The sequence below is a fragment of the Bos taurus genome, chromosome X, assembly GCF_002263795.3.
Source record: "Bos taurus isolate L1 Dominette 01449 registration number 42190680 breed Hereford chromosome X, ARS-UCD2.0, whole genome shotgun sequence".
Taxonomy (NCBI): domain Eukaryota; kingdom Metazoa; phylum Chordata; class Mammalia; order Artiodactyla; family Bovidae; genus Bos; species Bos taurus.
Genome location: NC_037357.1, coordinates 19,420,126 through 19,446,094, shown reverse-complemented (window position 1 = coordinate 19,446,094; position 25,969 = coordinate 19,420,126). Strand labels below are relative to the sequence as shown.

Sequence of the window (25,969 nt, the reverse complement as noted above, 5' to 3'; positions counted from 1 at the left end):
GTTCTGCCCCTACAACAGACCTTAGTGGAGGTCTGTCAACACACGCGAACTATATGGAAGCTTTTCATGAACACACATCTAGGCTCCACCCTCCAGTATAGCTTTTATCAGGAATAAGGCTGTTATTTAGAACACTGGCTGGTTCCTGTGTCTGCCTTATTTCTCCATTGGTTTCAATGGAGGAAGGAAAGGTAGGGACGTTATTTAATGGCTCCTCCAAACCTCAGTATCCTAACACTTGTCCTTTCTGACCTCCATCCCATTTCAGCAGGACCATTTCTCTGATTCACTGATGCTTGTTTTATTTTTATTTTTTAAAATAAAGACCCCTTTTCCTCCAAGGAAATCTTGCCAGGAAGCATAAACAAGAAAAAGAGAGAAAAAACAGATGAACTGTCCTTGAAGGGGATGTGGGAGTGGTGTTAGAGCTTGTTCTGTAAACCCTTGTTCTATCTCTAAAGGTCACCTGTAATCCTTTTCCAAATTATAAATGATCATGTTAGATTTAGTATATAGTGAAGATTTCATGAATGTGTTAGTGGTTTCTCCAGCCAAGGTAACTGAAAAACACTTTTTTAGGGCAGCTGTATCTAACTTTCCACAGGAGAAACGTCCCCTAAAAGACCTTACAAATGGAATATTTATAAATTTAAAAAGTTAAATAGCTAAAATTCTCTAGGGTGACAGCTTCTGAAAGGGAATGAATGGCAGTGAATCTTTTCAAACAGCAAAAATAATCCTTCTATATTACAGATTGTCACAAGCCAGGCTCTCTCTCACTGAAGGAGCATCACATGCTCTGTCCCTCTGACTGGGTGCTGAGCCACTGTGCAAACCCATTTTGGGCACATGTACCCAAAAGCCTATTTGGACCCTGCCCTGAAGAGCAGTTCAATTCAGTCCAAGGCTTCCTAGCTGATTAGCAAATGCATCACAATGAAGAAAAAGCCTCACTGGATTCCAGAGAGAAAATACATGTTTCCGTCTCTTTGACAAGACTTTTTAACTTTAATGAAAGGAAATGAAATCAGCCTGGTTATATGTGCCCTTCATAAACCCATACAGAGGACTATCCTGAACTTTGAGCTCTTCTTCTAGGTGGTACAAACAAGATGATGAACAGATTTGAGTATTTTCCCAGATGCTGCAAGTTAAGGCCAAAGAGTCTAAATTTAGCAGGGCCATCATTTCTCTCCTTTAAAGATAAACTATTTTCCTTTTTCCATCTGCTCTCCACAGTTTGGGAGAAACTTGTTCTGCAACATCCCAGACAATTTGAATAAATCAACTTCAACAGCATCTTTTCAACCAACTTAACCTTCTTCTCCAATTTACCATTCTATCATCTTTGTCATCACAAACTGTTCTTGTGTTGGTAAACTGATCAGTGGGACAGGATGACATGAAAAATAAGAAGCCCTGCTTTTCTAATCAACTCTGTCTCCTGAGAAGACAAATGACTTTTCCCTTGGTCTTTGCCCTTAGCCTTATATGGAATATTTGTGCAAGTTAAAAGTCTTCAACTTTGAGAATTATCTTCTAGCAACTAAAATGGACTCCAATTCTGATACATATAAGACGAGGTTTACTTACCCTCTTAGGTAAACAGAACATGTAAGCTGAAATCACTTTAATATGCTCAAATGTCGTTTAAAATCATGTTTACAGCTAGCACACCTATAAAGAAGGTTGTTAAACTTGTGAAATATACATTAGGAAGACACTGTATCATTTTAGGATTATCTTCCTTCTTGTATCAACTTTGAAAAACTCTCTATTTTGCATTCTATTTTCAGACCCTATCTGATACAATTTTTCCCCTTAATACTCTAGTAATTTGGTCTGATTTCACTGTTTTGTGTGAGTGTGGTTTTCTCACTTGACTCAAGGTACTGATACACTTCTAGGTTCAAAGGAGGCATTCTATTATTCTGTGTTTTATGTGTACCAATACAGCTTTCTGTTGTAAAATTACTTGTTTTAAGAACATCCAGTTTTCTTGGATCCCTTTTTGTCAAAGTTACTTCCCTAGGGGCACTCCTTAGTGTCTTGAACTTGGTAAAATGCCTGAAGTCCATTTTATTTGATTACATCAGTTCTCTCCCAGAGAACTCTGAATACTATCATTCTGTGCTTCGGTCCATGAATTTTCATCCACAAGCTTCAGGAAATACTACCAGCCAAGACCATGTAAAAGAAATCTGGCTTACTTGAGTCTTCTACTTTTTAAAGAAGTTCTTAGAAACTGATTTCCTAGTACATTGCAGAAATTTATTTGACAGACTGTGGCCTGCTGGATTTTTTTTTTTTCAGCAGATGGTTAAAGACTCTCATAACCACAAATTTTTAAGTAAACCGGGCAAAGACATGATTCCATCCTTACAAAGTTTACCATTTTTGTGTCACTGGTCTCTTTAAGATACCTAGTTTGAGGGCTTTTTGGTGGATTAACAATCATAGGGATTAGCCTAAAATATTTGCAAAATTCATTTATGACTTTTCAATTCTTACCCTGGAGAATTAAAATAAAACTATAAAGTAGCACACCTCTCAGAGAAAGCATAAGATCAAAAGAAACTTGATCTCCACCAGAGGATGCTAACGTGTAGAAAGCAAATTTTTTCCTCTGTCCAAGAAGCAATTGAACTGCTACTGAAAGAAAAATGCCATAGAGTTGCAAAGAATTTACCAAATGTGGTCAGATATAAATGTTAAGTTTCCTCTTTCACTCCCTATCCATTTCAACTGTACCTATTGACCAATAGCCATTATTAAAAAAAGAAAAAACCCAACCAAACCAAAAAAAAATGCATAGTGCAAGGCTCATGTTCAACTGTTTAGATTTGGGGTTCTGATAGGAGACATTTTTATGAACACACACACAAGATAAAAATCAACAAAAGTGGCCTTGGAAAAAAAAATACGCAGGGACGGGAATGAGATTAAGCCACCCAAACATTACAGCAAGTGTTTAACAAAGGAGAGAGCACAATGGCCATTCCTTACTTTCTAAAGATCTTATGGCATCTCTTTCCTCCAGACTACTTCTTTGTTTAAAATTCTTTCAAAAAATTTTATAAGCTGTTTTTCACATTATAAAAGTAACACACATTCATCGTTAAAAATCCCAACAGAAGTACAAAGTTAGTCTATCTCTTCACCAAACTGTCAATTCCACTCTTTAGAGGTAACCATGGCTAGGAATCTGTCTTGAACTTTAAATTGTTTGGCAGCAAACAGAAATGACTCCAATAAAATGAAGTGACATTTACCAATAAGTTGGAGTGACTGATCTAACCAGTAGATATGTGATACAGCACATTAACCACTTACAGAAACTGTTTTCTAAAATTTGAAGCAAGTTTGAAATCACCCCAACTTACCAGCCTGAATTATTCCACTTCTTGCCTTTCAGTTATACAATTCTCTCCTGGACTTTTTTCAGAAGGAAGAGTGGAAATAATCTAGTCTAATCCCTTCATTTTACAGATAAGAAAACTGACACCTTAAAAGGTTAAGTGACTTGTCTGGGGTCATGTATCTAATCAGTAGCAGACTGTGCCTAAAGAATCCTGGTCTCTACCTCCCAGTCCAAAGAGACATGACTTGCCAGACTTACTTGACTGTGGATGGTGAGATCTAACAGACAGGCTATCCTGTGACCACTTTTTCAAATCTAATTTTTATGAAAGTACCTAGAAAGACTTGAAATAAACTGCTAACATACAGCTTCACTGATGAAATGGGATTTACAAAGTCTAAACACATGTCAGCTTTTAAGAAAAATGGAGCACTGGGGCTCCAAACATGATGCATGTTCTTCTACAAGACATACAACAGGAAGGACCCCCAACTTTCCAATGTCGCGGCTGTATTAAAAGGCTAGATATTCTCCCTAGAATTCCATTATTCAATATCTAGTTGTGTGGGGCTTCTGATTAAACAGCAGGGCTTCTTGGCAACTGGAGGCCAATTTAAATCTAAACATCTTGGTCTGGTTCAGGCTACTCAACCACTAAAGGTCAGAATTCAGCTCTCTCCCCCTTCCTACTGCAAATTCTCATCATTACAACAGCATTTAAAGCATCTTCTGTCACATCCTCCTTCTCCTCAAGTCACAACCTTAACTGGCATGCTTTCAGTGCATTTTCTCTCCTCCCCTGGGCTTCTGGCTCCTCTGGCTCTCTATCTCTTCCCCCTCCGGTTAACTGATGGTCTAAGAGTTGGCATCAAGAATAAGGACACAAACTCAGGTGGTAGAAAGAGAGGTCTGGCTGAAGGGCAGGGCTCCTGTGGGGAAATGAGGGGAAATACGTTTATACAGATACATGGAGCAGGCCCTAGAGAGCTCAGAATGGCAGACTGAGCAATTTTGGCTTGATTCCATAGGCACTGGGGAGTCTCTGAAGGGTTGTGAGCAGGGGAGTGATAGGATGAAATCAGCTTTTTTAGAAAGTTAGCACTTGGTGTGGGTAGAGTAGGAATTTGGGAGGCACTTGGGAGACTCCACTACTGGGAAAGATTGAAGGCAGGAGGAGAAGGGGACAACAGAGGATGAGATGGTTGGATGGCATCACTGACTCGATGGACACGAGTTTGAGCAAGCTCTGGGAGTTGGTGATGGACAGGGAAGCCTGGCGTGCTACAGTCCATGGGGTCACAAAGAGTCGGACATGACTGAACATCTGAACTGAACTCACTGGGAGATTCCAGAAGAAGGTTGTTACAGGCCAAAGCATAGAAGTCAGGACCTGGACTGAAGTGATGGCACCAGAAATTGAGTTGAAGGAACATATATAAGGGGGCTTTCCAGGTGGTGCTAGTGGTAAAGAACCTACACGCCAATGCAGGAGACATAAGAGATGCAGATTCAATCTCTGGGTCAGGAAGATCCCTTGGAGAAGGAAATGGCAACCCGCTCCAGTATTCTTGCCTAGAGAATCCCATGGCTAGAAGAGCTGGGTGGGCCACAGTCCGTGGGGTTGCAAAGAATTGGACACTACTGAAGCAACTTAGCACTCATGGTACTGGATTTGGATGTTATTGAAAAGAAGTATCAAAACATGGAAGTCAGGACCTGGACTGAAGTGATGGCACCAGAAGTTGAGTTGAAGGAACATATATAAGGGATATTTCAAAGGCATGGGCCTTAGAAGATGGAAGGATAGGATCAAAGGTGAATAATCCCCAGCTTGCAATCCTGGGTGACTAAAAGATGGGGAACATAGAAGACAGGATAGTTTTAGAGCCATAAGGAGATCTGTTTGACATGCTGTGAGCTGATGGAAAGATAGGCAGAGACTTCCCTAGTGGTCCAGTGGTGAAGACTCTGCACTGCCAATGCAGGAGGTACACGTTCAGTCCCTGGTCGGGGAACTAAGATCCCACAGGGCTGCAGCATGGCTAAAAGATAAACAAATTAAAATTAAAAGATAGTCAAGTGGAGATGTCCCATCATGAGCTTGAGATGCCCGGGTGAGAAGCTGAAGATGGAGAGTAAAAGGAATATTTGAAACCATGAATGATGTAGAATGCATTCACCAAGGGAAAGAATTTTGCAGATAGGGACACACTTATCAGAAAGAGGGGTGGAAAAACAGAATGGAGGAGGTGATAAGTTTCTGGAAGAAAGGAGCTTTAACAGTTTCAAATATAGGCAAGGACAAAAAGAATAAACATTAGTAAATTAGCCCAAGTAGCTATATAGTGGGCTTCCCAGGCAGCTCAGTGGTAAAGAATCACCCTACCAATGCAGGGGACACAGGAGACATGGGTTTGATCCCTGGGTCAGCAAGATCCCCTGAAGAAGGAAATGGCAACCTATTCCAGTATTCTTGCCTGGGAAATCCCATGGACAGAGGAGCCTAGTGGCCCACAGTCCACTGGGCCACAAAGAATCAGACACAACTGGGGAACTGAGCACACACACAATAAGTCTGAAGACCTTAATAAACTATATTTTACTTCCCTCAATAGTACTACTCCTTAATTGCACAAATAAATGTTTTGAGTCTTCTGTTTAATAACATCCAAGTCCAGAGTACTCTTAGTACTAAGTTTACTGAACTGTGTCTTACAGAGCAGGATGTACCTAACAAAAGAGCAAGTGCAATTTATCAGACATATGGTTGAAGATACAAAACTCTACTTTTTCTATGAACATCTGGCACATCAGCACAAATGTCTTGGTATAACTTTTCTCCTGTTAAGACCCCAGTGGCTTAGTTGGGTAGCACCTCCAATCTTCTGAAATTCACCTTTTACCAACCTAACTAAGCAGCGGGGGGATAAAGCTATCTGGCTATGGCAGAGGAGTGGCTTGAAGAGAATGGGAGATCTGGCTGAAATGAGGAGTGAACCAGGAGATGAGGCACTGACTGATAGATAAAACTCTGTGAAGGCAGTAGGGTGCATTCAGGCTTTTTACAAAACCACTTCTGCCTCTCCGGCAGGTTGTGGATTAAAGGCAACTAAATGGCTACTGTGTAGTACATTGGCTGTCTTTTGTTCTCCTACAAGAAAAACATTTATCAGGAGACTGACAGAGTAAAGATGACATATCAGTTTCTGGAGACCACTAAATAGCCAAAGACCACCCTGTTGTTTTTTCAAGCCTATCATTCTTCCTACAGGACCTACTCAGCCTAGGCCCCAGTCCTCAACCTCTACTCCCAACTATCTCAAGCTCCATCAACTGAGAGTCCCAACAACTCCATATCTTTCCCTCAGTGGGGGCATAATCAAAGACCAAAGTGTTTCACAGAAAAATGTACCATGATATTCACCTACATAGAGTCAGAGAAATAGTCAAAATGGTAACACTAGCAGTAATAATTTTCATTCATCGAGTACTTGCTCTAATATCAGGCTGGCCAAAAAGTTTGTTCGGGTTTCCACAAGATGTTACAGAAAAACCTGAACTATTTTTTTTGGCCAACCTCATACATTGTTATCAAAAACAACTATAAACAATAGCATGATAATTCTGTCTAAAATACATGATTCTAGGACATATCCCACAATTAGAAAATATCACTGAGAAGTTATTAAAAGGAATATTCTACCATAATTGATAAAAAGTGAAGTGGCCCACTACTTAAGACTCTGGAATACACAGAGACCTAAGTTACTATTCAACCACGTTACTTAACCTCTCTGGGCCCCAGTTTCCTTATCTGCTAAGTGGGGATAATAGTAGTACCTGTGATTTAGGTTAGTTGGGAAGATAAATGAAATAAGCACTGTACATTCATTGGCACATTGCCCTGTACATCAGCATTACTCAATAAATGTCAACAGCTATTATTAGAAAGATATTATATTATTGTTCATTATTACAAGGAAGTAGATATAAGTCAAGTCATATCTATGAAAGTCAGATAGTATCTTTGACTATAAGGTTTCAGGAGGATTTATAACTAGGGCTATAAAATGGCTCCACATCATATACATGTTGTGTGTTAGTCACTCAGTCGTGTTTGACTCTTTGCAACTCCATGGACTGTAGCCCACCAGGCTCCTCTGTTCATGGAATTCTCCAGGCAAGAATACTGGAGTGGGTTGCCATGCCTTTCTCCAATATACATGTTATTCATCAGCATATCTGTACTCTCACTCAGGCTCAGAATTAGATATTGGTATTTATTCCTTAAATGGGGCCCATTACAGTAACAAAAAATAACACTGTCACTCCTGTAACCCCCTTTAGGAATACTGAGCTTAGAGAAAGTAATAATTATGGGAACCCTCCATTGGCTTCACTTGACAACCCCCCTCCTTTTAATGCTACTGATGACTTCCCATAATACAAGACAAGAGCTTTGCTAGGGAACCTCAAGAAAGCCTTCAACAAGAGCATTGATACAAACCCTTCTTTGTTTCTTAGGTTTTACACTATGCCAAGCTAAAGAATTTATCTTTTATCCTCTTTTTCTTGATGAATACTGTTCTTGGGAATTCTTGGGCCAAGTAGCTATGTAAATCTAGTAAGGGATATGTTACATATTTCTAATAACACTACAATCATGGAACATTTCGTGCCACTGGTGAGCACATATTACAAACAGAATTCTAAATTACTATAGTCATATTAGGAGTTCACATATATATTCTTTTGTACTTAGCCCAGGAAAAAAACTTCCAACCCAACCAGTTGGATCACCAACTACATCCAAAAGTCGAAGCAACCAAACTGGCTTTCAATACAAACAAGAATGGGATGCTTTCATACTTTTGCCCCAGGGCCAAGGGTTATCAACCCATCAACGCTGAACTGTATGATAACCTTTCATGCACAAATGACTCCATTATGGAAGTGCTCATTTAAAACAGAACTTTGAGAGAGAGGATCTTCGTTCAGAAACAATTTCTAGGACATGAACGTCATAAATATATGAAGAAAAAATAAAGACCAACAGTGCTGTCTAATAAAAATATAGGGTAAGCCACATATGAAGCCACATTTAAAAAATACAAGCAAGTGAGATAAATATTTAATTTAACAAAGTACATCAAAAATATTGTTTAAATTTGTAGTCAATATAAAAATTCTTAATGATATATTTTATACAATTTTGGTGCTAAATCTTCAAAATCTCACATTTAGTTTACACTTACAGGACATCTTGATTCCAACTAGCCACCTATTCAAGTGCTGAATAACCACATGTGGCTAGCGGATGCTGTCCTGAATGATGCAAATACAACCAATCTCACGTGAATGACTGGTATATCTGAAGAGACATACCGGCCCTCACTGCCACCTCAGCTCTTGACCCTCATTGCTGGAGCTCTAACAGTGTCCCCACCCCTCTCTGGGACCACTAGTCCACCTGGAGCTATGAGGAGGAAGAGGGGAAAGGATGTGTTTTTAACAAAGCACCTTGGAATCCCAACTCCATTTCCCAGTAGAAACAATAGCAAACACAATAGTTTAATGGATAAGTGGCATTAAGGGTTAATAGGCTTTCCTGGGGAGGAAGGTCTGGGAACCTAATCACCATTTAGAACACTGTATCCAGGAGATAGTGTGTTCCAAGCTTCCAATAGGCACACAAAGGGACTGCCTGGATCTCTCATCTACACTCTTGGTAAAAGGGTGCTGAAAGACATGTTTACAGAGACTTGCTTATTTAAGTACTTAAATTAAACCAATTGGTTCCCTTCTTCATCCTTGTCCTCTCTTCCCCACATACAGAGCATCCTTCAATCCTGCCCTTCTCTAGAAAGCACATTTGTTCCTGAAATGTAGAAGACCTGTCATTTTGGAACACTCTGTGAAAGTGAGAACCCTGTATTCGGAGCAGTTGTCTTCCTGAAGCAAAGGCAAAATGTAAAGGACATATGTGCCCTTTCCATATTGTGCCCTGTCCTTCCGCAGTCCCTCCTACCCCCATCCCAACCTCAAAGTCAAAAGCTCTCAAGTGACTAGCATTCATGCAAAATGGGCAACTTCAACTACATATTTTAAATCTCTCCCACCTTTCATCCTCCCCTCTCCCCAGCCCATCTCAACACAGGCTTCTGCCTTATCATCAAACAAGCACACAATCCTTATCTTGCTGCTGCTGCTGCTAAGTTGCTTCAGTCGTGTCCGACTCTGTGCGACCCCATAGATGGCAGCCCACCAGGATCCCCTGTCCCTGGGATTCTCCAGGCAAGAGTACTGGAGTGGGTTGCCATTTCCTTCTCCGAATCCTTACCCTATTTGTCTTCAAATCCACCTCATAGCTCTTTCTTTCAGGAGAAATGTACAAACTCTAGCTTGTAGGTTTCAAAGCCCTTTTGCATCCAATCTCAGCTAGTTGCAATCTTGACTGGATAAACTGAATTAACACTGTGTCTTGTCAATCTTCCCTCCCTTCCTTCCATTGGAATGAATGGACTTCAATCTGTTGGTTAAGAATCCACTGTTGTTGACATCCCCCATACCTTACTCCACATTTTCCAGTCACCTTCTTCCAGTGACTATTCTCAAGACCCTGAGGATTAAGACTATATCTTTTACTATTCCAATCTTCCCTTGGGCCAAGTTTTTCTTGGAGTCACCTTAGGCTCCAAGTACAGTATAGTATAGTCCACAGAGGGTGTTCATTGAACATATGGTTTATAAAAGCCTAGATTGCTGTAGTAGCAGTCCAGTGTCAGACTTCTCTTCCAGAAACACTATTTTGGTCATATCACCAAAATAGTGGTAAAAGTTAGACCAATGGCTACCTTCAGGGGAGGAAGTGATTGTAAGAAGCAAGCGGCATCTTCTGGACAGACGGTTACAGACGGTTAAGGGATCATAGTGGAAGTTGTTACACTGTTTGCAGTAGGAGTGGGCAGAGGGGCAGGATGACTTTTGAGAGTGTAGAATGAATAATTGAGGCACATCAGGCTAACCAAGCAGAGGGAACCACATAAGCAATGATACAGAAGCAAGAGGCATATTGAGTCTGAAGAAGATGGTCAAGTTCTTATTGTGGTTGAAGCCTGAGGTCCAAGAAAAAAGCGTGAGGAGACACTGTGGGCAAAGACAAACTAAGGAGCAGGGATTTTATTCTGAAATATAATGGGGAGTCAGTGAAGAATTTTTAGTGTGGGAATGAGTTTTTATTTTACTTTAAGAATGAGCAAGCTAGTGGCAATGAGGTCACAAGAATCAGAGGTGAGCAAGACCAGAAGTAGGGAGACCAAGTGAGTGGCTGCTGCCACAATGGTCCAGGTGAAGATTGTTGAAAGTTGAAACAAGAGAGGAGCAAATAAGAACGAATGGCTAGGGACTTCCCTGGTAGTCCAGTGGTTAAGAATCCACCTACTAATGCAGGAACACAAGTTCGATCTTATTCTCAGTAGTTGTGGTGTGGACTTAGTTGCTCTGAGCCTGTTTGCCTAGAGCCTGTGAGCTGCAACAAGAGAAGCCACTGCAATGAGAAACCGATGCACCATGACTAGAGAGTAGCCCCTGCTCACCACAACCAGAGGAAGCCTGCACACAGCAACGAAGATCCAGCACAGTCAAAAATAAATAAATAAAATTAAAATGAATGAAATAGAAACTTGAAAAAAAGAATAAATGGACACAAGAGAGGCTTAGAATACAGAACAGACAGGACTCCCTAATTTTCTCAGCATTCCACAGTCATCCTCCAGCTTGAACCTAATCTGAAAATAGCAGTGCTAATTCCCTTGACCACAGAGCTAGTCTTCTACCAAAACTTCCCCACTTTTCTCTCTCTTCTTTAAAACAAGGAATATTTTATTCGCTGCAAAACTAAACAACAAACAAAAGTGCACATAAATACGGTGGTATACACATCACTGGTGGAGGGTTCTCTGTATAAGCTTTTACTCAAGTTCTAATGGCGGAAAGCAAAGAAGAACTAAAGAACCTCTTGATGAAAGTGAAGAGGAACTCAAAAGCCTCTTGAAAGTGAAAGAGGAGAGTGAAAAAGTTGGCTTAAAGCTCAATATTCAGAAAAAGAAGATCATGGCACCTGGTCCCATCACTTCATGGCAAAAAGATGGGGAAACAGTGGAAACAGTGGCTGACTTTATTTTTGGGGGCTCCAAAATCACTGCAGATGGTGATTGCAGCCATGAAATTAAAAGATGCTTGTTCCTTGGAAGAAAAGTTATGACTAACCTAGACAGCATGTTAAAAAGCAGAGACATTACTTTGCCAACAAAGGTCCATCTAGTCAAGGCTATGGTTTTTCCAGTAGTCATATATGGATGTGAGTTGGACTATAAAAAAACCTGAGCACCAAAGAATTGATGCTTTTGAACTGTGGTGTTGGAGAAGACTCTTGAGAGTCCCCTGGACCGCAAGGAGATCCACCCAGTCCACCCTAAAGGAAATAAGTCCTGAATATTCACTGGAAGGACTGATGCTGAAGCTCCAATACTTTGGCCACCTGATGCAAAGAACTGACTGATTGGAAAAGACCCTGATGCTGGGAAAGATTGAAGGCGGGAGGAGGAGGGGATGACAGAGGATGAGATGGCATCCTCATCCATCCTGATGCCATCATGGATGGCATCACCAACTCAATGGACATGAGTTTGAGTAAACTCTGAGAATTGGTGATGGACAGGGAGGCCTGGTGTACTGCAGTCCATGGGGTCGCAAAGAGTCGGACACGACTGAGCAACTAAACTGACTGACTAAAAGTTCTAATTCCTCCATCCTTTACTCTTATATAAAGAAAAAATGCTATCAGTCAGAGTACTTCATTCCTAAAATTCCTTCGAGTAAAATATATTTAATTTATAGGCTGGATAAAAATCTGGAGGCATTCACCTTCTAGGTATGTATGTGTAATTGATATATAACACTGTATTCATTTAAGGTTTTCAACATAATTTGATATTTGTATACAGTGCAAAATGATCACAATAAATCTGGTTAATACTCATTGCCACACAAAGTTACAACATTTTTTCTTTTTTCTTATGAACTTCTAAGATTTACTTTCTTAGCAACTTTCAAATATACAATATTATTAACTATCATCACCATACTGTACATTACATCTCATGACTTTTTCATACCTGGAGGTTTGTACATTTTGACATCCTTCACCAACTTTCCCCACCTTCCACCTCTCACAACCACCAATCTGTTCTCTGTATCTATGAGCTTGTTCTTTTTTTGTTTTGTTTTCAATTCCACATTTAAGTGAGATCATATGGTATTTGTCTCTCTCTGTCTGACTTATTTCACTTGGCATAATGTCCTCAAGGTTCATTCATGTTGTCACAAATAGCAAGATTTCCTTCTGTTTTATGGCTGAATAATATTTCATTGTATGTATATACTACATTTTCTTTATTCACACATCAATGAACACTTAGGTTATTTCCATTTCTTGGTTATTGTAAATAAACTGCAGTGAACATGGGGGTGCATATTCTTTTCAAGTTAATGTTTTTATTTTCTTCAGATAAATACCCAGAAGTAGAGTTGCTGGATCATAGGCTACTTCTAGCTTTAATCTTTTGAGGAACCTCCATACAGCTTTCCACAGTGGCTGCACAAATTTACATTCCCACCGACAGCAGAGGAGGGTTCCCTTTTCTCCAAATCCTTTCCAACACTTGTTATTTGTTGTCTTTTTGATAATAGCTACTCTAACAGGCCTGAGGTGGTATCCTATTGTGGTTTTATTTTCATTTCCCTGATGATTAGTGATGGTGAGCATCTTTTCATGAGCCTGCTGTCCATCTGTGTATCTTCTTTGAAAAACTGTCTATTCAGATCTTCTGCCCATTTTTAAAATCAGATTGTTTAGTTTTTTTTCTGCTATTGAGTTATGTGAGTTCTTGTAAGATTTTAGATAGTAACATCTTATCAGATACATAATTTGTAAAGATTTTCTCCCATTCAGCAGGTTGTCTTTTCATTTTGTTGATGATTTTTTCCCTCTTTTTCAATTTCAAAATAATGCTTCAAATGGCTAGTGAGGAAGGTGAAAAGGAAACATGGTCAGGGAAGAAACAACTAATCATAAAAGTAGACGCACCACCTTTGTAGCATTTTGAGTTTTCGATGCAATTGCCTCTGATTGTTCTCACAGGCTACTTTACTGCTGTTTCACCCAAAAGCACTTTCTTAGCTTCCAACCACAGTGAAAGGCTCCCCTAGAAGTCACTCCTTTTCCAAATTAGGCCCACAAAATATACTCATGGGCATATGACAAAGTTAAGCCTTAGTTTAAAATACCAGTAAATATTTGCAACAAAGATCACTTTAAAAAGCATAGGTTCACTTCCTAAATCTGTAAGCCAAAATGCTGCCTTTTGCTGATACATGTTGACAGAGGCACACAGATACCAGTAAGCAAGACTGGCTATAGGATGTGAAAAGCAACACTCAAGGGAAATTTTTACTTTTACAAATGCTCTCTGTTTCGAATTACAGACTTGGGATATTTCTTGGAAACATCTCTCCCTATTTATATTTTAAAAAAAAATGTCTGTCTGCGATGTATACATGTGTTCCAGCTATTTCTAGAAAACTGACTCAGTTTTATGTTTAAAAAAATAGTATTGCCTTCAATAAAAAGAAATCACTTTAAGAAAGTAGCTTCAAACATCAAACTATGTTGAATACTTATTATCTACTCCAGTCTCATGGCTCACTTTCTTCTTGACGCCCTCAATTTGCTCAGACTTAGTAGTAGTGACAAGCTTACCTCTGCTATTCACTGAATAAAAGGAAATTATGACTCATAGCAAAACAAAACATACAAGACAGCAGAACCTCAGCCAAATCTATTAAGAACTATTATACCAAAAAAAGAGAAAAGAAACCCACCCCACTTCTTAAAACCATGTATTAGTCTTATAAGGATACACTGGAAATTTTAAAATATTAAACAGCTTCAACCTAGCTATGTACACTAGAGATACCATTGTATAAATGTAGTGTTAACACTTGTGACACTATGTATAAAATGTGTCTACAAAGCAACACTTGAAACAGATGTAGCACAAAATACTTGCATTTCGTATGCCTTTTATACGGTTCCCCAAATCAAACTTACTTCCACCCATGTCAAGCTGACTGCAAGTAACAGGTATGACTAATTTTAAAAGAGCTATGCAGTAAGAAGCTACGAAGTCCTGGGTGAAATACTATATTCATATGCTTAACAGTACACTTTAGTGAAGAATTCCAGTCACAGTAACTTTTCACAACAAGATTTATTGTCAGAGCTTGTAAGTGGATATACTGGGAATAGTTCCACGCCTGTTAGGGAATAAACCTTCCAACCAAATGCACAACTCATGCCTGTTACACCACCAATACAATTGAATCTTCTACTAGGAAAAAAATCAGTTTTGCAGTGTTTACAGTTGGACATAACCAAGACCTGAGAAATAAGTAAGCAGTTTCTTTGACAAGAGATAAAGCCCTCCAACTGTAGAGAAACCCAAAAATACACTTCACGTTATTCTGCAGAAAAATAAGTTACAAATAAAACTTCATCTAACATTACTTTGCTGAAAGGACCTCAGACTCCTAGGGAAGAGTGAAGTTTTAAGTAGGAACTAAGACGCCTGCTGACAGTCAAATAAAGACCTATTTGATAATTGGTGTGACAGAAAACAGACATTTATGGCTCCCAGCTATCAGCAAGTGAAAGATTAGATTAAATTTTAAGAAAAATTCACCAGATGTTCTAAAATTTCAGACCTTCCAAAATGGCTAGGTCCTAGAAGCAGAAGAACAAATAGTTACCACATGCTGAGGGGAGGGATGGGGTGGGCTGAAAGAGTGACTGAAAGGGACTCAGAGAAAGAAAGTGCTACCAAGATATGGTATATCATTAGCAATTCAGTTATAGACAGCAAAATGACAAAAACATCACTAAAATCAGTAATTGTTCCCCAGCACATGTAGGTATCATATAAGATTAAAAAGAAAAAACCTGAATGACTTTGGAAAAGCGTAAGGAAGAGGATAGCTCATGATTAGCAATTGGAAGTGTTAATCACAGTGTCTTCACATAGCTGTCCACATAAAAAAAAGATCAAAGCCAGCTTAGAAGAATGTTTTTTACTTCAGGATAAAATGTAGTGTACAAGATTGCAAGATAAAAAGCTGACAGATGAAATTTCCACTAAAAACAAAATTCAACTTTTCCCCTCTGCCCACAGAACTACCTGGAGCATCTAAAATACCATGGGTAAGTTACACGGCCACGAAAAATTTTAAGTATGAAGACTATGTGGCTACTGGGAATAATTCATAGAACAAAGCAGATGGGAAAGGTAGAATTCAAAAGTAATATAGTACACTGATTACAATGCTAGGTTAAAAAAAAAAAGCTGTGATGATGGTTAAGAGGGGGGCCAGACTTTCTTTTTCCTTTCCAAAGATTCTGTAAATATTGCCATAAAAGCTTTATAGATCAAAAATAATTTTTCATCTATGAGTCTTGGTGTTCAGCAAAATGTTTTTAATTTTATTTAACTTTACAATATTGTTCAGCAAAATGTTAACTAAATTACTCCTTTAAAGAAAAAAACGTCTACTGCTTTGTAATTTATCCTGTTTACTATTTCAAAATAAGGAGGATTTCAAATGGCCACAGTACAACAGTGGGTTCTTATCTGTATTAGTACTCCAAGGGTGTAGACTTTCATACTTAGGATGGACAAACATCTGCTTTTCTATGTGGAAAAAAAATGGTCACACCCTTGTAGGAAACTGACATGTTAAAAAACTTATGGCCTTCTTAAAGATGTCTACTTGCTCCATTTTTCTAAATAGATAAATCAAAAACAGAAAATAAAGCATTAAAACCAGAATGGTTTTCAGGGGAACCTAATAATCAAACTGTTAACCGAAGATACGAGTTACAAAAGTAAAGTCTCTCTTCGGTTTTACTTCTGAAGGAAGCTCTCTTTAGCCAACTATTCAGTTTGGTAGGTTCCATTCTTTTAAACACCTCACTCGGCTAAAACGGATTATAACACATTCAGTGCCTCCTCGGCTCTGTTAAGAGAATTTGAGAAAAAGAGGGCATCTAGCAATAGACGTCAAGGATTATGGTAATATATGTTTAAAATTTCAATATGCAAGCAGGACTCTTAAGCAGGTTGCATTAATAGTCTGAATTCTATTTTATCGGGCCACTGCAGGCAAAGCAGTTCTTTATCTCCGCACCATTAGGATGAGGTCTGGAAGGTGAAATGCTCCCTACTTCTCTCCTGCAGGTCAGAACCCCGTGGATCAAGTCATCGAATTTGGCTATTGTAACTGCGCACAGCTAGTCCTCCCCTTCCTTCCTTTCTCTTCCCTGGACAAATCCCTACGTGACTAACACAAACCTAATTTATGATGTCAGTAGGTAGGCCAGGTCCCCCAAAAGCTCTGTCCCCGCGGGTTCCGACTAGGTATCTCCCCGCCCCACCCCGTCGCGGCTTGGGTGGAATCTACAATGAAACACTAACAGTAGCTAAGGTAACAGACCCGGGGTTAACCGGACCGACACAGGAGAAGCAGTGAACAGGACTGTTTCTGCGGGCCGGGGGGTTGGGAGGCTGGCTCCGCGGACTGATTTTCCATTGGGTGGGGGTGGGTTAGAGACCACAGACGCACAAAAGCAGCAGTCTAATCTTTGAAGGCCGGCGGCCGGCTCTGCCACGCTCTCAGCAGGAAGGGGAGGGGAGCGGGAGGAAGAGAGGGAGGAGAAGCAGCGCAGGGCGGGAGGAGTGGGGAGGAGGGGCCGGGGGCGGAGCCCGGGCGCCAGGAAAACCCGCGCGCGAGTCCGCAGCACCTCGGGGCGGAGAAGCCGGCGCCGTTCGGCCCCTCGGCCTCCGCCGCGCGCGGTGCGACCCGAAGGGGCGGGCCCGTCCGCAGCCTCCCTTCGCGTCTCGTGCCCACCTTCTCCTCTCCTCCCTCCCCTCCCTCCTTTCCATCTCAGCAGCGCCCTCGGTCTCCCTCTCCGGTTCATACAAAAGCAAAATGTCCGCCATCTTCCGAGGCAGCTGTGCCCGTCGCCGCCACCAGCCCGGCTCTCCTGCGGTTTCTCCTCGGGGCCGCCCCTCCCCCGGCCGCCTTCCCGACCCCAGGCGCCGCGGCTCCTCGGAAGCTGCGGAGTCACCACTCCCCCCGCCCTCGCCCCCACCCCACCCCGCCCTGCCCGCCCCGCCTGGCGACGCAGGACCGCCTCGGGCGGGGGCAGGGGGTCTCGACTGCCCAGGCCGACTGGCTCCTGCTTCCCGCCCGGCCCACCCCCTGGATGGCCCTTTACCTTGATGCAATACGGGGGTTCGTCGTAGGTGACCAGCATGTACCTGTCTCCGCGGCTGGCCGGATCCCGGGCACGCAGCTACAGGACGAGGGATGACGGAGGGGGCCGCGAAGGGAAGGGGGTGGAGGGGGCGATACCAGCGTTACAGAAGCACCTAAATCCACCACCAACCCCATCCTTCGGGAACTCTCCCCCATCTCTCCCCTCCCCTCCCTTTACCTTCAAGAATAACTCCACAGCGCCTTTGGCAATATCCAAATAGGAGGTGCCCAGGTCAGTGCGCTGGTTCATAGAGGCGGACGTGTCTATGAGGAACAGCAGGATGGGCATCTTCCCCCACACCCCTGGCTCCGCTCCCCACTCTCTTGGCCCTCTTGCCCTCACTGCCGCGTACTGCCACCTGAACCCTCAACTCTCGCAGAGCCAGGGTGCAGGGAGCAAGAGGAAGACGGGACGGGACGGATGGAACTGCTCCTGGCCTCCTCTTTTTGCAGCCCCACCTCTTCTCCCAACAAGGGAACTTGAAAATGTGAGCGTGTGTAGCCCTCGGGGCCCTCCCCCTTCCTCTCTTCTGGCACCACTACTGCCGCTGCTGCTGCCGCAGAGACTACTACCCGAGCATCCGTCCACGCTCACTGAAGCGCTCGCCCCAGACTGAGAGCTGTCTCTGTTCACCGACACACAACTTCTGTCCGCTCACCTACCATGGGCACCATGTGACCAGAACCCACGCCATTGGCTGCCAATTATGTGGTATTTGCATATTCATTAGATGACAGGGCAAGGGGAGGGACTTGGGCGGACCTTGGGAGTTGAAGTTTGAACCCAGGCAGGGGGTAAGGGGAAATGTTAAGGACCCTCCTTTAGAGGACTTGGAAGCTGTTAGGATACTTAGGGTGGCTTGAATGGATTTTTCGCTTGCTCTTTAAAGATGATAATTCGAAAAGAAGAGTGAATTTGAGCAACAGTTGTGCAGAAGTACAGAAACAGATGCTTGGACAGGCTGCACAGAAAACTGCTTACTGCAATCGATCAATCCTGCCAGTGGCTAAGACCGAAACATTTCAGAAGCAGCAAACTTCTTTCCTGGCAAGACTTACTTGCATTCCTTCAGATCCCTCCCCACTCTTGGTCAGTATTTGTAAGTCTGTTGCTGGCCTTGCATTCCACGTATCTCTACTTAGAAAGGAAACTAAAGCACAGTTAACCTAAACTGGCGTTTTGTGTGCACAAGCTTCTTCAGTTTCGTTGAGCACTTCAAAGTATTGGCCTGCCTGTGATGATTCTACCTACTGTTGTGTCTCTGCAGCCTTTACACACGGAAGGTTTGCCAACCTGGTTTCTGATTCAACTCAAATTTATTGAGCACCTATGAAGTGTCAGCCATCCACATTAGTCTCGTTTAGTCTTTGAAATCATTGTGGTAGGTGGCATTATGTTCAATTTTCAGTAAAGGAAAGTGCAGCTCAGGTAAATGAGGAAGCACTGAGGGATGTGCTCAGGTGTGGCTCTAGGGAGAGACTCAATGAGTGGCCAGTCACGCTTGGCTGACTGCTTCATGTAACTCAGATTTTAAACATGAAGGTGTGTATTCCCAGCACTATGCTGCGCACAACATGGAGTCCTGAACTAAAGTGTGTTTATGACTTCATTTGCTATGTTCCCTTGTAATAGATATTTAAAAATACATATTCAATAACATTTTCATAAAAATAACATTTCAGAAGAGGCCACATAAGCAATATATGAATCAGGGACAAAAGTAATACAAATAAAAGGTGAAGTAGGAGCAGTGGTCCAGTAGTCCAGAAGTTCAAGAGCTTTCCTAGATGAGGCACTGAGTGGGAAGGAATTGAATTCCTGCACTTTTGAACATAGTTTCTTCTTTTTTATTCATGTCTCTACTCTTTTATTCCACTTGTACTCTCTAAATCAGTTGACTTTAATACTTCACCATAGTCCCTCATTCTAGACCTCTTTCTACCCTCATGTCCGAGGTTACCGGACATCTCTCAGGAAGGCATTCCTACAAAGCACTGCTCTCTTGGCCTTCATTCCCTTCACAACGAATGTTAGCATTCTTTGCCCATGTTTCCATTTCATGTGGCTGACTGTGGTGTGGTCCACTCCCATACAGCAGACTCTCTGTTTTGGTGAGAGTTGGTTTAATTTCTGACTTGCCAAAGATTTGTTACGTTTTGCCTTTAAGCAAGCCCTAATCACCACATCTTGACAAAAAGACCTTCCTTAACCTAATTACTATCCCCTCCCAAACTCTACCTTTCATTGCTCAGAGAAGAGTAAAGTCTCACTGTCTGGTTTTCCACCATCTACTCCTTCCTCAAGGCCATGCCACCTGATTTCTCTCCCCAGCAATCTCTGGAAACTGCTCTGAGGATCCAGGGGCAAGTTCCTGGCCAAATCTAATTGTCTGTTTTATATTTTCTTTGTTGACTGTAGAGCCATTTGTCCCTTGCCTTTCTGAGCTCCTCCTGCACCTGCCACCTTGCCTTTCATCACTTGCCACTTCTCCCAGCATCTTCCTTACTGCTTGGACTATTTGCTTTCAACTTCTCTGAATCCTAAATTTAATTTCTGTCTCAGTCTGTGGCTACCGCTTTTCCTCCCACTGGTCCCACTAAGGACTTTGTTATTTCCACAATCTTTATTCATTTATCCATTCTTTCTTTTTTTTATTTTAAAAATTTTTTTAAAATTTATTTATTTTAATTAGAGGCTAATTACTTTACAATATTGTATTGGTTTCTTTATCCAAATATTCCTTGGGTGGATCTTCTATATGAGATGCAACAAGAATACATTGGTGAACAAGGGACACAGCATATTATAGCAGTGAAGAACTTGGATTTCGGGGTTCAAATCCCAACTCTGCCATTTACTAGCTATGTGACCTTGGGAAAATTAGTTAACTCTGTCTCAGCTTCGTCATCTGCATAATGACAATAACAATAGTACCTCATAGAATTGTTATGAGAATTAAATGAATTAATGTTTACAAAATGTTTACAGAAGTGCTTAGTACAGAGTCAGTTCTATGTAAGTGTTAAATAAAAGAATAGATATAGTCCATGGGCACATAGGTAACATTCTAGTGGGGAAAAAAAGTGTAGATAAAATGCTATATTAAGTGCTATGAGAGAGGAATGCATAGTGCTCTGGGAGCACTGGAAAGAATGTATATTCTAGAAGAATTGGAGAGGTGAGGGGGATATACAGAGAACGTTTTCTGAAGGACATGACCTGCAGGAAATGTGAGAAGTAGCCTGGTGATAGAGAGCTAGCTGGTGGAAATGAAAACGGGGCCAGGGAGGAGGGAGAATGTTCTAGGTAGGCAATGGTGAGGTGGTCAGATGGTGAGACATTGAAAGAAACCCAGTGGAAAAAAGAAAGTTCTATATTGCTGGAATGTAGGGTAGCTGGGGGCGGGGGAACAGAATGGGGAGGGAGATGGCTAGAGATGGATGAGCTTGCAGAGGTGGGAAGAGTCAGGTCATGCAAGGCCTACCAGGCCCTGTTGAGGAGTTGGAATTTTAGCCTTGGAGCAATGAGGAACCATAGGATGATTCTGTCGATCGTGTTCAGCATGGTGAATGGGAGAGATGAGAGTAAAAACAGAATACAGAAGACAAGTGAAGAGTCTGTCTCTTTCATTTCAATCGGCCAAACCGTCATGGTTACAAGAGGCTGGAGAGAATATTGAAAGTAAATGGTCAGTCTGCGTGGAAGGGCACAAGCTGACTGAGGAAAGCAGAAAAATAAGTCTCTCAGTAGGCACAAGCTGCCCCACTCTGGCAGATCTGGGGGAGGGGAATACACTAGAGTGATGAGTCCTTCATTTCTTAATCACAGTGTGCAAGGGTAAGCTGTCCTGTAAGGTAAGGCCTAGTCGTCTTCTTCCCATTTTGGCAAGGGGGGAAACAGATTCCTCAGCTGGTCAGCCACCCAATGTAGCAGCTCAAGCTCCCCTCCCCTCAATTCTGCAGGAATAACACCAGAATGAGAGGGATGTGTGGGATGCCCGAGAGCCCAGACACACATTCAGAGCAGCCCAGTGTGGAAGTAGCTCGCCAGCAGGGTGCAGAGTGGCCAGAAGAGAGAGGAGGGCTGGAGGGAGTCCGTTAGCTTCAGGCAGCACCACAGGCCTGGAGACTGCTCTCTCATTCCCCAAAAGACTGGCCTTGGATAAGCCACCCTGTGGGATTGTGAGAGACCTGACTTCGCCATTATCTGCCTCCTGACACCTGTTGATTTTACCTGTGTTCAGGGAACCCTCTTTCTGAAGCCTGATTGGAGGAGAGCTGGTGAGGGGTGATGGCCATGGTGGGGTGCCCAGAGAATTGAGGGAAGTGCCCTATGGAGGTAACCTGGGGCACCAGAGATACAGGCGTATGCCAGTCGAGGGCAGTGAATTTTCCAGCACAAGGCCTAGCACAAGACTTTTTAGCTGCTCCCTTCTGCCCTGGCCCAGGCACAGCAAATCATATGGACATTTATAGACCTGGTGACACTGAGAAGCGGCATAGGCTAAAAATAAAAATAGCTGGTGATGAAACTTGGCCCAGGGCAGCCCCCAGACAAGCTCCCCAGGGCTTTTGCCACTTGGGTAACCTCTCGTCACCACTCAGGGCATAGGAGCCTCTGGGTGGAGATTTTTTGTTTTTGTTTTCTTTGTATTTTTCAATTTATTCAATGGCACCAGGTCTTAGTCGTGGCACTCAGGATCTTCCATCTTCATTGTGGCATGATGGATCTTTAGTTGTGGCGTGTGGGATCTAGTTCCCTGACCAGGAATGGAACCCTGGCCCTCTGCATTGGGAGTTCGGAATTTTAGCCACTGGACCACCAGGGAAGTCCCTGGGTGGAGATCTTGGAACCTCCCTCTTTTTCTTTCAGATCTTTTGTGGTGTTCCCCTCCTTCTATCTCACCACCCTGAGACCACCACCCCATGTTACCTGTGGTACGAAACTTGTCAGGAACTCACAAGGCAAGTCTGTGGAGCTCCGCGGGGGGCACATCACACATGGGGTTGGGGAGAGTGCCAGAACAGCGGTAGAGAAGGCAGTGCCCACCACTACCAGCCTCAGCCTCTCTGGCCTCCAACCACCTAGAGCCCTCTGCCCCCTCTTTCCCCACATGCACCAGGGCGTCAGGTACTGAGGAGTTTCACCTTGCAGGTATTAGTCAAATTCATCTCATTCCTTTTCCCTTGGTTTATGCCCTTTGCATCTTAGCTCTAGTTTCTTTTTTAACTTCTGGGGAGGCTAAATGCTGTAGAAAATTCTTCAACAGTTCTTGCACCAAGCTATTTCCACTCATAAAAAGGAGAAACATTTCTATTCCTGCTAAGGCACAGATTTCATAATTCTTCCCTCTCCTTCTTAAGGCTGTGGCATTACGGCATTTAAACCATGTTAGAACATATCTTTTACAATGTAACAATGCTAGAACTGTACTTGTACTTAGGTGTATCAAGAAACTCTACAGCTACTTTCCTTGTTGTAAATCACTTAATTTGTCCTAAATATTGCCAGGTTTTTCATCCCCCTTCCACATGGGGATGGAAGATATCTTTTGAGTAGAGCTGGTGGGCCTTGTACCACCACCCAGGAAGTTACTTACCTGGTGTTTGGTTATCAGAATATCTACTTCAGCCTCCTCTGCTTGGCACTCTGTTAAGTGCCTGGGGCAAAAAGATGAACAGGACATGGTTCCTGTTCATCTGAGCGTCTCCTCCACTGGGGAAGACTGGTTATATAAAGCAGATACTTTCAATACAATATGGTAGATACTAAGCTAGAGAGACAGTTGCAACCGGGTTTTGTGTGTGTGTGCGTGTGTGTGTATTTTTCAGAGTTAATTGTTTAAACATTTGCTACAATACTTAATAAGTGAAATTGTTTAGATTTTTAAAATCTTATATATTATAGCATAGGTCCAACCAGAAATAGTCAAATTAACATCCTAAGCACAATAATCGATAGGCAGTCCTGCCCCTATAATTCTTGTTTAGCTTTAATTAACACTTTTGAATTATTCCCTTTTCTCTAACTGGGAAGTATTTGTTTGAGGACATGTGTGGGGGAAAACATTGAAAGAATTTGTAACTGGATTTTATTTGAGCCAAGAAGGGTAGGCTGCAGTCAGCTAGTTATCAGGGAAAGCCTCCTGGAGGAGGTGATATCAGCGAAGAAAAGGAGAGGCAGTTTTATCTCAGGATAAAGGAGCTCTGAGGCCTTGAAACAGGTGAATGTGTGTTGTGGTCCCTGCTGGTGCCCGGCCCAGGTCCCCTTTTGTGAACATGGGCTGCTGCAGGCTCACAGCTGCTTCCCCTGCTCCGGAAAAGTCCCCTCAGGAGGGAGAGCCACCTGGGCTCAGAGGTAAGGCACCATGCCACGTGGGCAGCCTGCCCAACTCCCCTCCCCCAAACTGCAGCCAATGACACAGCCCCCTGGCCTCAGAATGGGATCACCCTGTGGTGTCATTCGTGCTTCACAGCCTTAGTGATCTGGCCAAAGCTGGACTCCAAATGAGACCACATTCTTGCTTAGCTCCATTCCCTGTCCTACCCTGCTTCTCCCTCGCCCTTCCTCTTGAGATAGCTCTTTCAGGGAACCTGACCTAGGAGAGTATGTTTGATGAACTTCTTGAAATTTGGCATACTCGATATTTTGACATGCTTCATATTTAGGATGTGAGTGAAGACATAATTGGAAGATTAAATCTAAGAATTAGGCAAGAACCAGATCATAGAGAATCTTGTGTGCCATATTAAAGACTTTGAGTCTTTTTAATTTTTATATTAAGTCTTTTGATATTGTCTTTATGTTAAAGACAAAAATACTTTGAATCATGCTCCCCACCTTTAATGATGTAGCTTCCTCACCTATAATGACTTATTCACTTACGCTGGGGCGTGGGGGACTACTGGGGTTCTTAGTTACATACAAATCACTCTGAAAGTGATAATTCATTACTTAGAGCCATTAATATTAATAGTCTCATTCACTTTAAAATACAGTGGAGTATGAGAGATTGTATTTTCCAAAGATAGTCATACCTATTATTTATCTCACCTGCATGCTCTTACAATGTTACTAATATTCTTCCCACTGTGAGAGGAGGTCTGTGCTTCCTGCTGTTGAATCTGGGGATAGGGGTTTGTGACTGCACTGGTCAATGCCATGAAATGGAAGCAATGCTGGGAGATATACAAGGCAAGGTCATAAAAGACAATGGCTTTCACCTGGATGGATCCTCTTACTCTCTATTAGGGTGATTATCCTTGGAACTCAACTGCCATGTTGTGAGGAAGGCCACATGAAGAGGCCACATGTTGGTGTTCTGGCAAACACTGCCAGCTTGGCCCCCCAGCCGACACCAGCATCAATTGTCAGACATGTGAGCAAAAGAGCCATCAGATGATTCCAGCTCCTAGCAGATGTCATGGGGCAAAAAACAAGTTTTCCCTACTCTGTCTAGTCTGAAATCCCAACCCGCAGAAACCGTAGAGATAATACATGATTATTGTTATTTTATGCCACTAAATTTTGGAGCAGTAGATAACTAATATATCTGTCTAGACTCTGAAGTTATGATTTTCCCTTCAAAATCAGCTCCTCCAGTTTCCCTCCCCAGGTTAATGATATCTCCAAGTTTTTTCAGTGACAGAGCTATTTTTAACTCACAGTTATCTGTCTACTTACATATAATTAGTTGTCAGGTCCTATAGATTTTCCTTTCTACACTGTCTCTGCCATCCATCCTTTTCCTCAGTACTTGTCTCTCTCCACATTAAACCAAAGCCCAGCTCTAATCATTCTCATACCCCTGCTCTAAAACTGTCAACTTTCACAGAAATACACTTTTTAGGTGAATTCTAGAAATCCATCTAGAATATATATAATCTAGATACATACATATTCTGTCTACATATGTTTACAGAAATAATACTTTGCTTGTTCATTGTAACAAATTCTGATTTGTTACCATACAGACATGTGCAGAAACAGTGAATGTAGTTACTGTTAACATTTGCTATGTTACATTCCAGACATTTTTCTAGGTAAATGTGTTTGTGTGTATTCTAGGGATGTATGGGAGTGTGTGTGTGAGAGAGAGAAAGACAGAGAGAGAGAAAGAGACAGAGATAGAACTCCATGTTATGTAAACATACATGATAGATACTGGAGAAGGAAAT

At 42.1% G+C, this 25,969-nt stretch overlaps 1 protein-coding gene across 1 annotated transcript in view; it reads right to left on the bottom strand.

Annotated features, from left to right (window-relative positions):
- The window catches only part of LOC112445032 (integrator complex subunit 6-like), a 57,087-nt gene extending 38,681 nt beyond the window's left edge, over positions 1 to 18,406 (bottom strand). Inside the window, 2 exon segments of the mRNA XM_059883672.1 lie at positions 17,751 to 17,828; positions 17,970 to 18,406. Of these exon segments, the coding sequence (XP_059739655.1) occupies positions 17,751 to 17,828; positions 17,970 to 18,080 (189 nt within the window). The 5' untranslated portion in view covers positions 18,081 to 18,406.
- Between the last annotated feature and the right edge of the window lie 7,563 nt (positions 18,407 to 25,969).